The sequence below is a fragment of the Chrysochloris asiatica genome, unplaced genomic scaffold (genome assembly GCF_000296735.1).
Source record: "Chrysochloris asiatica unplaced genomic scaffold, ChrAsi1.0 scaffold00197, whole genome shotgun sequence".
In the NCBI taxonomy this organism is placed as follows: Eukaryota; Metazoa; Chordata; class Mammalia; order Afrosoricida; family Chrysochloridae; genus Chrysochloris; species Chrysochloris asiatica.
In genome coordinates, this window is record NW_006408715.1 from 779,294 (window position 1) to 794,813 (window position 15,520).

General features: G+C 44.2%; 1 protein-coding gene across 1 annotated transcript in view; it reads right to left on the reverse strand.

Annotated features, from left to right (window-relative positions):
• Positions 1-15,520, reverse strand: part of SLC4A5 (solute carrier family 4 (sodium bicarbonate cotransporter), member 5) — a 122,710-nt gene that overhangs the window by 70,465 nt on the left and 36,725 nt on the right. The window contains exon 3 of the mRNA XM_006872407.1: positions 15,085-15,214. Within this exon, the coding sequence (XP_006872469.1) occupies positions 15,085-15,214 (130 nt within the window). The remainder of the gene's footprint in view (positions 1-15,084; positions 15,215-15,520) is intronic.

The window sequence follows — 15,520 nt, forward strand, 5'->3', positions numbered from 1 at the left end:
TTTGAACCACCAACTTTTAGGTTAGCAATCCAGTGCTTACCCTACAGCACGACACAAACTCCTCATAAAGTTGTAGATGACTTTTTTCCATGTGAAAATCTGCTTAAAACCTTATTTAAATTATAGTAGATTCATGTGTGCATGATACCAAACAGTAAAGTTTTCCTAAAAGTTGTAACAGTATAAGCATTTACAAGAAAGGGATCAAAAGACAGACCCAAATGCTTTGGTTGAGCATATTCTCAACCTTTCTCCTTGGGGGTCTTTCTTTTAGCCAATCAATCCTTTGTAGTGTCCTTTTTTTTTTGCTCAGAAATTCACAAGATCAACTATACTGTCACCTGCCTTTGAAAACCTTTTTGACACTCAATGCCCAGACCCATCTAGCCAAAGATGTGATGTGTCCCAGTGCATGGGGCCACTTTGGGTTTTTGCTGTCTTTACTGTCCCACAAACGGCCTGACTGCACATTCTCATGCAGTATCTCTGCCTCTGACCCCATACCATCCTTCAGCTTTCTACATATACCAAAGCAACTCTATCTGGAAGGAGTAGGTATGATCACATATTCCCCCCCCTGGAAGCCTTCTCTATTAAATCCAGATAGTAAAGACCATCAGTCTTCTCAGTCCCACAGGACCCGGACTATTAGACACACACCAAGCATTAGCACCATACACAAAGAAGGCAGCAATTCAGCTGAGCACCGTTTGCAGAAAAGCAAAGATACTTGTTTTCAGATTCAAGGCAATGTCAGAACCAAATCCCAACTACCAGAATCTCCTGAGAATATGATTTTAAAACATTCTAAGTCCTGGTATGGTGCTGTAGGATAAGCACTGGACTGTTAAACACTGACTGGCTGGTTCAAATCCACCGGTTGCTCCTCAGAAACCCTATATATGGTCGCTATGAGTTGGAACTAACTCCACAGCACTTTAACAAGAAGAAGATACTAGACAACTTCACTAAAGACCTGAAGAGTTCAACTTCAGGCGTTGTATCAGACAATGTCCTGATGCTATTCATAAGGTTTTCAATGTCTTAACATTTGGAAGTGGTCCACTTTTCCTTCCTAGTGTTAGTCTGGAAGTTTTGATGAAACATATCCACCATGGGTTACTCTGCTGGTATTTAAACCACCTGTAGCACAGCCTCCAGCATCACAGCCACACATAAGTATGACAAACTGACAGATGAGTACGCAGAATTGAAGAGTATGTATATATATATAGAATCAGAGCATACGTGTGTGTGTGTGTGTGTGTATATATATATATTTGTTGTTTTTATATGCTGTGTAGTCGGTTCTGACTCATAGCGACCCTGTACAGGGTTTCCATGGGCTGTAAATCTTTACGGGAGCAGAAAGCCTCATCTTTCTCCCATGGATCAGCTGGTAGTTTCGAACTGATGACCCTGAGGTTAGCAGCCCAATTCATAACCACTATGCTACCAGAGCTCCATATATATACTAAAATTCTTTGGGAAATATGACCATTGACTGGACAATTTGGAAATTTACTGTTTAATTATTTTTAGATGTGATAAGAGTATTGTAGCTATGTTGATGCCTTATCTTTTAGAGCCACACACTGAAGTATTACAGATGAAATGAGGTGGTGCCTGGGCTTCATATTAGCATGACAGATATGTGTCTGGGGGGGGGGGCAGATAAGCCAAGATTTGTCATGAGTTTTGACAAGTTATTGATAACATTTTGAAGAATTCCAGAGCTTGACTGTGCTCATGAATGGTTTAAAATCAGGAAAAGTGTGTGTCAGGGCTGTATTCTCTTACCGTACTTATTCAATCTGTATGCTAAGCAAAAAAATTTGAAAAACTGGATTATATGAAGAAGAACATGGCATCAAGATTAGAGAAAGACTCAGTAACAACCTGCAATATGTTGATGATACAACCTTGCTTGCTGAAAGCAAAGAGGACTTCCAAAATACTGATGAAGAACAAAGACCATAACCTTCAGTATGGATTGCACCTCAACATAAAGAAAACAAAAGTCTTCACAACTGGACCAATAAATAATATCATGATAAATGGAGAAATGATTGAAGTTGTCAAAAACTTCATTTTGTTTGGGTCTACAATCAACATTCAAGGAAGCAGCACTAAGGAAAGGGATGGATTGCACTAAGCAAATCTGCTGCAAAAGACTTCTTTAAAGTGTTCAAGAGCAAAGAAATCAGTTTGAAGACTAAGGTACATCTGAGCTAAGCCATGGCATTTTCATTGCCTCATATGCATGTGAAAACTGGATAGTAAATAAGGAAGACTATAGAACTGTTGATTTATTTGTTGGAGAAGACTATTGAAAGTATATGGACTGCCAGAAGAAAAAACAAACAAACATAGACTCATGACTACCACATGTACATCAAAGTAGAGCTGTGCGCCATAACGTTTTCGTGGCTGATTATTCAGAAGTAGCTTGCCAGGCCTTTCATCTGAGGTGCCTCTGGGTGGACTCAAACCTCCAATCTCCCAGTTAGCAAGCAAGCTTGTTAATTGTTGGCTGCTTTTGTGTAGGAGTCCTGGTGTGGCACAGCAGGATGATGTGCTGGACCGCAAGGTCGGTTTGAACTGCAAGGTGGGTGGTTCAAACTCACCAGCTGCTCCTTGAAAACCCTATACAGGGTCGCTATGAGTCGGAGCTGACTCGATGGCACTCAATAACAACAACTTTTGTATAAATTAGAATTTTCCACATTAAAACATTTAAAAACGTTTGTAAGAATGAATAAGGACTCCTGGTGTGACGCTGTGGGTTAATGCACTGGACCGCAAAGTCAGTTTGAACCAGAAGGTTGGCAGTTCAAGTTCACCAGCTGCTCCTTGGAAACCCTATGCGGGGTCGCTAAGGGTTGGAACTGACTCAATGACACTTAACAACAACAACAACAATGAATAAAGGAATAGGAGGTTTCCAAAACCTCTGGCTAAAGCCAGGTTTAAAGACTTTTGGAAACTTGATAAAATGGTTAATGTGCAAATCCCAAGCAACGCACTGCAAAGTGACTTTTATACAAAGATTGACTTTCAGAAGTGGGGAATTAGAGTTGAAGAAACAGGTCAAGTGGAAAGAAAATCCCAGGTTGGTAAAAGACTCTCAGGGATTTTGCCAATCCTGAGCTATAGCACAACCTGGGGCCTGTGTGGGCCATGGGGAGTCAGCAGGTCCCTTCTCCCAGCTGAGGCAGAGCTGAGTGGGACCTGGAATGGTCACCTGGTATAGCAGCAGTCCTCTGTAACATAGAGAGGGGGTCCAGAACTGAGACTTTTTCTGTGGTGAGCTAACTCTGTCACAAATACAATTAGAGAAAGCTTCTGTTCAAATGATGCCAATGACAGAAGAAAGCATCAAGGGCAAGCTATCAAATATAGCCAACGCTACCTCAGATCATGGTATGAGAGAAGAGGAAGGCTCTTCTTAAAGCAGGATCTGGAAAGGGCTGAAAACTGAGTGGAGAATTCTAGTTCCATTCCCAGATAAAGACTTCACCTTTTAAATACTGTATTATTTTCTGTTTTGAAAATTTTTTTTGTTGTTGAAACCACACGTTCTCAGCAACGTAAGGCATTTTAAATGAAATGAAAAAAATAGTTTTTTGAAGTAATATGGATTTTGACACAATTCATGGGACACATATGTCCTGAGAGGTCTTTTGGTGTTGGGGGTTGGTAAAATGAGGACTGTTTCTTCAGATTCATGTAGTTATAAAGGTGCACACTAGATGGCAGCATGTGTTAAAAGTTTGATAGTAATGTCTCACTAAACCCCAGAGGCTGAAAATGTAAGTAGGTATTATGCGTCCTGGAGTCTTGTGGTACTGTGGGGTACAGAGACGCAAAGTCAATTTGAACCACAAGGTTGGCAATTCAAACTCACCATCTGTTACTTAGAAACCCTATACAGGGTCGTTATGAGTCGGGACTGACTTAATGGCACTTAAAAACAACAACAACAACATTCTATGTCCCACAGGTCACCAAAGGGATGTTATAAATTGTATCAATGGTTCTTATTGGCCAGTGCTGAGAATCAGACCTCTGTCGTTTTAAAGAGGAAGAAACAGATGCATGGAGAAGACAAAACAATGTGTGGTTAAGTCAGTTGTTGTAAAGTCATCTCTGACTCATGTTGACCTCATGTGTGTCGAGTAGAACTGTGTTCCACACAGATGTCCGTGGCTGATTTTTCAGGAGTACTAGATGACCAGGTCTTATTTTCCTCTGGGAGGCTTCTCTGGGTGGACTGGAATTATTAGTTTTCGGGTTAGTAGCTGAGCTCATCTACCATTTGTATCACTCCTGTGGGGTTGTTGTTGTTGTTAAGTGCTGTCAAGTCTTAACAGCAACAACAACATAGCGACCCTATATAGGGTTTCCGAGGAGCAGCTGGTGAGCTTGAACCACCGACCCTGCAGTTCAAACAGTTTTGCAGTCTGGAGAAAGGTAAAATCTGGAGAACATACATAAACATTGTAATTAGGGTAGAGGTCTTTTCTTTCTATATGCATTTTGCATGTTATCGTTAAACTGTGTTTTAGTTATTCCATTTATAAAAATTTTCCCTTAGGACACTCTTCTTTTAGAGATTTTTTAAAAAAATGTAATCGTTTGTAGAATGCAACCTTTAATGTCAAGCCTGGTGTGGCACTGTAGAATCAGCACTGAACTGCGAAGCACAAGGTCCGCCAGTTCAAACCCACCAGCTACTCCTTGGAAATGTTATACAGGGACGCTGTGAGTCGGGATCAATCAGATGACACTTAACAACAGCAACAAGCCTATGAAGCTTCTAAACATTTGTTTTTAAAAATTATACTTTTGTTTTTGGAAATTATATTTGTGTGAATTTGTTTCTTATAAGTTACATTTACTCACCTAAAGAGTCCTTGGGTGGTGCAAATGGTTAATGCATTTGACTGCTAAACAAAAAATTGGAGGTTCAAATCTATGTAGAAATGTCTCAGAAAAAAGGGCTGGTGATCATCATCTAAAAGATCACAGCCATTTAAAATCCCGTGGAGTATACATAGTTGTACTCTGAGACCTGATGTTGTTGCTTTTGTTAGGTGCCATAGAGTCCAATTCATAGCAACCCTGTTCACAACAGAAGGAAACACTGCCCAGTCCTGGGCTAACCTCACAATCATTGCTACACCTGAACCCATTGCTTCTGCAACTGTGATAATCCATCTCATTGGGGGGGGAGTCTTCTTTTTCTCCAACCCTCCACTTTACCAAACATGATATCCTTCTCCAGTGACTGGTCCCTCCTGACAACATGTCCGAAGTATGAAAGACGAAGTATGGCCATCCTGGCTTCCAAGGAGCACTCAGCTGAGAACTGAAAGGTTACCAGCTCAAATCCACCAACCACTCCATGGGAGAAAGATGGGGCTGTCTACTTCCTTCAAGATTTACGGCCTTAGGAACCCTAGGGAACAGTTCTACTCTGTCCTCTAGGATTACTATGAGTCGAAATTGATGCCATAATATTAGAGTTTTTAATATAAAGTTTTCCCTAATAAAAAGTTTAAATATATATGAGTGGGCTTCAACAGTCTGTAGAAAAATTGAATGAAAAGATACAGGATTTTTTTCACAAACATTTTGAAGTCCCCTCTTATATGCTGTTGTTATTATTTAGTACCACTGAGTCATTTCCAATTCATAATGACACTATGTACACCAGAATGAAGCACTGTTTGATCCTACACCATCCTCACAAATGCTGTTAAGTTTGAGCCCACTGTTGCTGCCACTGTATCAGTCCATCTTGTTGGGAGTCCTCTTCTTTTTCACGGACTCTCCATTTTTTCAAGTACAATGCCCTCTTCCATGGACTGATCCCTCCTGGTCATATGTCTGAATGTGAGATACGAAATCTTAGCATCCTGACTTCCAAGGAGCATTCTGGCTGTACTAAGAAAGAATTCTTTCTTCTTCTGGTAGTCCACAAAACTTTCAATATCCTTCTCCAACACCATAACTCAAATGCATCAACTCTTCTACAGGTCTTCCGTATTCATTGTGCAGTAGCCTTATATTCACAAGCATATGAGGTGATTGAAACTACCAGGGCTTGGGTCAGGCACACCGTAGTCCTCAAAGTGACATTTTGATCTTTAACACTTTAAAGGGTTTTTTTTTGCAACAGGATTGCCTAATGCAATACGTCATTTGATACACACACACACTATATTTACAGTGTTGTTGTTAAGTGATGTCAAGTCTCTGTATAGAGTTTCTGAGGAGCGGCTGGTGAGTTTGAACTGCCGACCTTGAGGTTCAAACTGTCCTTATGGTCAAGTGCTTATCTATAGCGCCACATTAGGACTTTATATCTATATCTATATCTTTCTCACTTGGGGTCCCTTGGCATGTAGGGTGCTTAGATGGTGAACTCCTTGCCTCTTGGTGATCACTTGCAGGGTTCTGAGGAGCCAGTCACACCCTAGTACTCTAGTCCCTGTCATATCCCCTCCATTCCCTGCCCTCCTATCTTGTTTACTGGCAGAAAGAATCCAGTCCTACCATCTGGGGTCCCAGTGTGATGACTCTGTGAAACTCCTTGGCTGTTCCCATCGGTGTGCAGGAGCCTTGAAGGGGTCCTGCCTTGTCCCCCACTTCTCTCATGCAGCCTGACCTGGGGCCATGTGGTCAGTGACCACCTAGTACCTAGGGGAGAAACCTCAGTCCCCATTCTATAGCTCTGGTAGCGTAGTGGTTACGAATCGGGCTGCGAACCTTAAGGTCAGCGGTTCGAAACTACCAGTCGTTCCGCGGGAGAAAGATGAGGCTTTCTACTCCCGTAAAGATTTACACCCTCGGAAACCCTGTACAGGGTCGCTATGGGTCGGACCCGACTCGATGGCACTTAACAACAACAACAACAATGGGTGAAAGTGCTGGCTTGGAGCCCAGGGCCTCTGAGGCCTCAGACAATCTTGGCTGTTTTACCTGGAACTTGATCCAGGTTCTGATTTGTTTAAGCCTCAGGTATCAGTGTTTATTTGACTAATGGAGAGAGAGAAGAGAACCAAATTAGGTACCAGATGTGAAATTAGCTTGATAGTGACAAATAGTACAGTCTTTCAGATCCAGAGATAAGCAGAAGGTCAAAGTTAAACAACTTTACAAACCTTCATCTGAGCACAAGCCTTCATGCCTGGTTCCACCTCAATCAACCAGAACCACCTGCTTCAGTCCCTTAGGACTGTCCAGCAGTGCCAGCTTCTCCATTCACTTCTGCCACTCCCCACCAGATCCTCGAATCAGAGACCAGACTGGAAGTCATCAGCCCAGAGCTCTTTCAACTCCCTGCTTGGCATCTCAAAACCTGCTGCAACCACAGACCCTTTGTTTCTTTAGCCTAGTCACAGGGGGAGAAGTGTCAGCCTCCCCACCTCGGAGCCCCTCTGCCTGTGGTCAGGGCTCTTCTCCATGCCACAGCCCCTATCAGATCCCTGTACTGTTAAACCTCTCACTTCTGACTCTTCCTATTAGCATTCAGTATGCTTGGGTCTTCCCCATCCTCAAAAACCCAAAATCTCCCTTGGCCTTATCCATGTCCCATTGAGAATATTCTCGAACTCATCTCCTTCACTGACCAACAACTTGGAAGAACAGTCCACACATACTGAACCCACTTTCTTCCTTCTGACTCACTGCCTCCGCTCCCCCAATGACCTCTCCATGCATTTGACCTTGTGGGCCACTCACTCCATCTTGAACATCTTCTCTTGGTTTCCAGGGGTTTCACATTCTTCTCATTTCCCTTCCTATATCTCTGGTTGTTCCTTCTCAGTCTTCCTGTGGGCACCTCTTTCTCTGCCCAGGAGTTGGTGTTCCTGGAGGCTTTGTTCTGGGCTCTCTTCTCACTTACAGGACTTTAGGGGAACCTTACTCTTTTCTAAGTGTTTGCTTTCCTTCCAGATGCTGATGACGCACAAATCAATGTTGCTGACCTAGTTTCTCTTCTGAACTCCAGACTTCTATACCTATACGATGACCCAGTGGACATCTCCACTTGGAGTTTCTTCTAACATAAATGCCAAAAATGGGACTCACTATCAACCTCCCCTAAAACCAAAGAAAACAAAAATAGCCAATAAAATCAAATCCTACTATGTGCTTGTGTTTTCTAAATTGCTACCATGAATTACCCACATGCCCAAGCTGAAAATCTGGGCATCTCCTTGACTATCTTGCTCTCCGACATGCCATCTGTCATCAAGTTCTATTAAGTTTCACCTGCACCCTCCTTTCTGTCCAGTATCTTTACCCAGGCTCTCTTCACCAGCCTCCTAGCTGATTGAGTTTTGCCTCCCTTTACCCATTCTCTAGTGGTCAATCTAAAACATACACATGAGTGTTCTGCCCATTGTCCACCTAATGCCCTTCAGTGGTCCTTCAAAGCTCACAGCATTGTGTTCATACTTCACAGCAGGGCCTGCACAAGGCCCCTGCCCTCCGCAGTTCTGGATTGTTACTTCCTCTATGTTCTCCCTGTTCAAGGGCCTCTTCCTCCATCCTTAGTCTCCTGGCTAGCTCCAACTCATTCTTCAAGTCTCATTTGAACCCCTCTTCCTCTTGGAAGCTTTCCTTGGCCCCTCCTATCTGCCCACCTGGGTCAGCTACCCTTCACTGCACTTTTGTAGCACTGTTTCAGGATATGCCTTGCTATGAGCCTATCTACCCTGTTTGGCCGAGAGCCTGAGGAGACAGGGATGGCACTGGCCATGCTCACTTTTGCATCTCCAGCCTCTAGTTCAGGGCAGGTAGATGGCAGTTAAATGAATGATTGAAGTGGATGACTTCTATGCTGGGAGCTCTCAGCTTCTTACTCGGCTTTATACAGAGTGGGCAGTTCTGATCCTAAGAAAGTTGGTTTCAGACAGATTGTGAGCCCAGAGCACTGGTGGTGCAGGGCTTGAGCTGTGTGCATAGAACCATTCAGGGCTTTTGCAAATGTACTGGTCTGGTTTAATTCAACTAAGCTGCCCCACTTCTTTTGCCCTTTCCTGGTCGGTGTAGGAATGTTCCCAGAGCATTCCTAAGAACTTCGGACAGGTTCATGCTCTTGGTCTGCTCTGAATTGAGATCAGAGGCAGCCTGAATTTGGAGTTGGCTGTGCTTTCAGAGATTTTGGAAGGCGTTAAGCTCTAGTTATTTTTGAGTACCCCTAAAGGACCCTCCACATTTAGGTGTACTCCAGCCCAGGTCTCTCTTCCTTCCGCCCCTTCCCCTGCAGTCAGGTGGACACAGGCTTGAGACAGAATGGGATTCTGGGTAAATTGCTTGCTCTGAGAGGGTGTCACTCCCACTCCATTTGATCCAATCCTCCCTCCAGGCAAGATCATTATCAGCAAACAGCCAGCTGCATTTCCCTTAGGAAATACTAAAAAGACAGAGTTAATAAAAATCTGTTTGTTATGAACAGTCTGACCCACCACATCGATCACATTAGAAATGACGTTCACACAGTTGCCTTTATGTACACAGGAACAAGGCTCAGCATAGCTCAAAAAGCCACTTAAATCTGTCCAGGAGGGACTCCTCCTCCAAGGGCTCCAAACACCCTCCAAGCTAATAACCCCCAACAAAGTACTGACAAAGCACCGCCAGGGAAAATTCCTTTCGGAATTAAGATTTTCACTCTGTTAATCTCTTAATTCAATAAAGCAAACACTCCCTGCGTAAAATTAAATACTTTTATTAAAGGACTACCTCCCCCAATTCACTTTGATGTGATTATAATTGTACCTATAAACCTTCTCAGGACCAAGTGTCTGTTTAGGGGTTATCTCCCCACCACCCTCTCATTCCTGCTATTCTGAGAAGTGGCGTAGAACCAGGCTATGTTGCGTTCTGTTATACATAAGTTTGCTATGAGTCAGAACTCACTCTATGAAACCTAACAACAATTCTAAGGAGGTCCAAAACCCACTAGGATTTTCTGATTCTTAGATTCTGGAAGCTTCAGAGACCTCTGGCTTTCATGGGGAACCCCCACAGATGGAGGGAAATGCTTCCCATTCCTTTATGGGGGTGACACTCCAAGCAGGTCTGGTCCCAAACATCTCTATTGTTGCAGTTTGCCTGGAATTGGAACCAGAAAAAATGGTCCAGGCCATGGTAGACTTCTTTTCACCTCATTAGAGACATGCCACTAACAGAAAATTGGATGGAGGTATCTGGAGAGAAGATCAAAGGAAGTTGTGGCAAAAGTAAAGGGGGTTCAAGCTGAGGGGATGCCCTCAGCTCCTCAGAGCCCTCTGCTTCCTGAATTCATCCTCAAGTTGCTCCTCCCTGAGATCTGCCTGGAACTGAGCTCAATCCTTTTAATATCTAAACACTACTTTCCTTCCTTTTTTGGTTTGACCAGGTCCTACTGAGACTCTTCCAGGGTCTCCTCAGATGCTGTTCTCAAAACACCTGCCTTGTAGGGAAACTCACCACCTGGCAGACAGTGACTACCAAGGACCTTTATATTTCAGGAGTAATGTCACTTTATACAAGGAGCTCTGGTAGTGTCGTTGTTATAAGTCAGACGGCGAACCTCAAGGTCAGTAACTCAAAATTACCAGTGGTTCCGTGGAAGAAAGATGAGACTTTCTCCTCCTATAAAGATTTACAGCCTCGGAAACCCTATACAGGGTCACTGTGAGTAGGAATCGACTCTATGGCACACCACCACCACCATCCCTCACTTTCATTGCAGGGCTCTGTAGTGCCAAGGACTGGGAAGATCCACACCCAGAGAGAACAGAGTGTACCTCATTATAAAGACAGATCGACAACCAAGTCTCTAGGAGATCTGAGGCCTTCTCAGCAGGAGCTCCGTAGGTGTGAATAAAAGGCTTGTGATAGATATTCACGGAAGGCTTAGTTCTGGCAATGGCCGAGAGTGGGGAGAAGGCACCCTCTCCCTCCTGGGTCTTGGAGAGGCCCTTGCCTAGGGTAGGCTATGGCTTCAGACCCTCTGAGGGATTCAGCCATAACAGCTCAAGTTCAGCTCTGATCTCTTGTAGTGTCTCCTTCCCCTCAGTCAGCCCTGGATAGATGCCCTGGGCTTTGTGACTGTCCCTACCCCAATACAATTAAAATTGCCTCCAGATTTACATCTCCCTGTGAAAGTCAAAACAGAACCCTGGAAATTAGAGGAGGGGGAGAGGTGAGGAAATGGAGGAATTAATGCAAAATGCTTAAACCCTCAGGTTAGGGAGTTTGACCCTTGGTAAATTACTTACCTCTCTAAACCTCAGGATCCTCATCTATGAAACAGAGCTAATAGTAGTTCCCCTCCTCCCAGGGGTCATAGTCCAGCTTGAATGAGAGGACCCTGTGGATCATTTCACACATAGTAAGGAGTCCTGGAAGGAGCTCTGGTAGCGTACTGGTTATGAATCAGGCTGCGAACCACAAGATCAGCAGTTCGAAACTACCAGCTGTTGCGCGGGAGAAAGATGAGGCTTTCTGTTCCCATAAAGATTTGCAACCTCAGAAACCCTGTACAGGGTCGCTATGGGTCTGAACCGACTTCACGGCACATAACAACAACAACAAAGAGTCCTGGAGTAGCACTGCAGGATGAAAAAGGTCAGTTTGAACCGCAAAGTCAGCAGTTCAACCTTACCAACTGCTCCTCAGAAACCCTATACAGGGTCTCTCTGAATCGGAACTGATTTCAACAACACTTAACAACAACAAGGGTTCAATAGTAAAGGCTCAAGAAGACTGTAGAAGAATTGATGCATTTGAGTTATGGTGTTGGAGAAGAATATTAAAAGTACTATGGACCACCAAAAGAACAAACAGATCTGTGTTGGAAGACAGTACAGCCAGAGTACTCCTTGGAAACCAGGATGGCCAGATTTCATCTCTAATACTTTGAACATATTATCAGGAGGGACCAGTCTCTGTAAAAGGGCATCATACTTGGTAAAGTGGACAGTTGGAGAAAAGGAAGAAGACCCCCAATGAGATGCATTGGCACAGTGGCAACAGCAATGGGCTCAAATCTAGCAATGATTGTGAGGTTGGTGCAGGACTGGGCAGTGTTTCGTTCTGTTGTGCATAAGGTTGCTATGAGTCAGTACCAACTCAACAGTACCTAACAACAACCAGGGTGTGTGGTAGCCCAGTGGTGGAGTTTTTGCCTTCTATGTAAGAGACCTAGGTTTGATTCCTAACCAGTACTCTTCCTCTGCCATCACCATCTGTCTGTCAGTGGAGTCTTATGTGTTGCTATAAGACCAAACAAAGCTTCAGTGGAGCTTCTAAATTAAAACAAGGAAGAAAGGTCTGGGGATCTACTTTAGAAAATTAGTCACTGAAATACCTATACATTACAGTGATCAGATCCACAACTGATCATGGGGATAATGCACAATGAGGCAGCCTTTAGTATTGTTGTGCATGGGGTCACCATGAGGAAGGGTCAACTAGACAGTAGCTAACAACATTAAGGATTCAATAAATGAAGTAATAGGAAGAGGCTCAACAGTGTCCAGACAGGGGCTGGGCTAGTAAAGCTCAGGATGTGGGACTGGGAATTATTTCCTTCCCTAAAACCTGCAGAGATTTGCTAGTCTACCCAGCTGCTGTCTTCAAAAACTACTGCCCAGTTGAGAGGGGAAAAGTTGAAGATGTCAAAATCTGCTTCTTTCTACTCTGTGTAGCTTTTCCCCTCCTGGATGACAGAAATGGGTACAGGCTGTGATTGGGGCCAGCTATCAGGCTTGGAATGCTAATTGCAAGGTCAGCAGTTCGAGTCCACCAGTCACTCTGAGGGAGAAAGATGAGGATCTCTGCGCCAGTAAAGATTTACAGCCCTGAAAACATGCAGCAGCAGCAGGTTCCAGAAGTCCCAGTGACCTCCAGGTAGAACTGGTTCTAGGCACAGCTGGAAGTCTGTCCCATGTATTCTTCAAGTGAAGATAATTTCACCCTCAAAGGAGTGAGACTTAATTTTGGGGGGAACAAAAACTCTTAGATATTACAGTGATTTGTAGTCCAAACCTATCTGATAAAATCTTATTTCTTAGTATTTTACTTCTCTCATTAGGAACAAATCTTAATTTAATAAAATTAATGTGTGAATTACTTAATTTGGTCCTTGTCACATTAAATGACCCGTCAAACAACTGGGTGGGGCTATGCAAATGAGGTGCTTGTAAACAGCCAAAAGGATTGGGGAACTTGCTAAAAATGTAAATAAGGTGATGACACCTTGGTGGAGGTGGGTCCATGCAAATAAGGTGTATGGAGCCCTAATGAGGGGACTGATCAGTTTTGCCATCCTGCTAGGCTTTAAATAAGCATAAAGGAGGACCTCACTATCACCAAGAAGCAGAGGTAGGAAGTAAGCACATTCTGTGGGCCCAGGGTCCCTATGCTGGGAACCGCCTAGGCCCAGAAGACAGAATTGTAACACTAGAGAGATGGTTATAATTAGTGGCAGAGAAACAGTGGCATTGCAGGCAGCAGAACCATGAGATGGTTAGGTGTGTGCTGACCCACAGTGGGGAGAGCTGAGTGCTTTCAGGACAAGGCTTACTGGCAGAGTGGGGTGTTTTGGGGTACTTATCTGTTGCTACGGAGTGTTGCTGAGTCAGTTCTGACTCATAGTGACCTTGTATAGGGTTTCCAAGGCTGTCAATCTTTACTGTACCAGAAAATCTCATCTTTCTCCCACAGAGCGGCTAATAGATTTGAACTGCTGCCCTTGTGACTAGCAGCCCAGCTCATAAGCCACTTTGCTGCCAGAGCACTTATCAGCAAAGCTAAAAGAGCTTTGCTATGTTTGTTCAAGTAGGGCAGGGTCAAGCCAAGATGCCAAGGACTCAAGAGAGGTTTGCCTGTAAGCATGCCTAAGAAAAGGTGGTCCTAATGGAAAAACTATATCATCTTGAACATTCCTGAATCTGAATTGAAACCTGTTACCTCTCTAATAGGAGTCCTGGTGGAGTGTTATAGGAAAAGCACTGGACTGCAAGGTTGGTTTGAACCACAAGGTTGGTAGTTCAAACTCACCAGCTGTTCCTTGGAAACCCTATACAGAGTTGCTATGAGTTGGAACCAACTTGATGGCACTTAACAACAATAACAGCTATCTAATGGGAGTGCTGATGTGGCACTGTGGGTTAATGTGCCAGACTGCAAAGCCATTTGAACTGTAAGATTGGCGGTTCAAGCTCACCAGCTGCTCCTTGGAAATGCTATACAGGGTCGCTATGGGTCAGAATTGACTCGACGGCACTTAACAACAACAACAATAGGAGTGCAGGGTTCATGCAATAAGCCCCTTCTGCTAGCTCCACTTGAACTTTTCACAACATTAGGAATTGCTGGCCCATCCAGTCCAATCCAGTTCAGGTCAGAGACCACTCTGCCCCAGGCACTGGGGATATGGCCAACTCCACTCCTCCCCTTGACCCTCCCTTGACTCCCAGGTCTTCACCATCCTGGTTCCATTCTCCCTTCTACTGTCCCAAATACAGAGGTCTTTCTGCTTCCAACACTTCCCGCCATGCCTCCTGTACACCAGCCTCAAACTCTGCCAAGTCCTTTTTTCAGTGGCCCACTAGACCTCTTCACCTGGATTTTCACTGCCACTCAGACTCAACATGTCTAGCATATATTCGCTGCCCTCCAAGAAGACTCCGCGTATCCCCCAGCCCACTTGGCTCCTTCCTTTCTCCAGTAGCATTTAGTTTGAACCATTTGACATTGAAGAATAAATATATGCCCTTGTGTTATTCTCTGATAATCTCGGGAGTGACCATTCTACCTTCCCACTTGGATTTTAATTTATTTGAGGATAAAGACAAAGCCATAACTTTTTGTTTCCTCTTTCATGCCCAACACAGTTTGAGACACCAAAGAAGGCAGATAGGAGGGTCTTTGGGGACCACAAAGCTCCCTAGCAGAACTCAGGGAGTAAAGTGCCACTGGTTGGTGGCCCTTCCCACCAGGAGGATTTGCTTTGCCTGGGCCCCGGGAGATTATAGTGGGTAGTCCCATCCCCCACCTCCCTCCTGGACCCCACCTCACCTGGCTGACTCCTTCCATTCCATCTGGTCTCCATCGTGCTGCAGAGTGTCCATCTCTGTGAAGAGGGAGGGGTTGGGAGCCTCATCTTCCTCCCCCAGGATGCTCTGGAGCTGCCCAGCAGCTGGAGACCCTGCAAATGGAGGACACTAGGGTCTCATAACTGTCCTTCAGTAGGTGGGAGGGCAATAAAACCAATAGAAATAGAGCAGGAACCAAGCACAAGGTAGAAGTATTTCCTAATTCAGTAGAACTAAGCCCAGCTTCTGTGTGAGGCTGGATTCATATTACTATGGGTTGGAAGTGAGAGAGATCATCTTTGATATAGAAAGATGGAAGAATTTAGTCTGAATTCAGACTCCCAGGAAGCATCAAGCCTAGGTTACAAAATAGAAAAGTGAAATGAGAAAGATTCAGACCTAGCTTCAGCCTCACATCA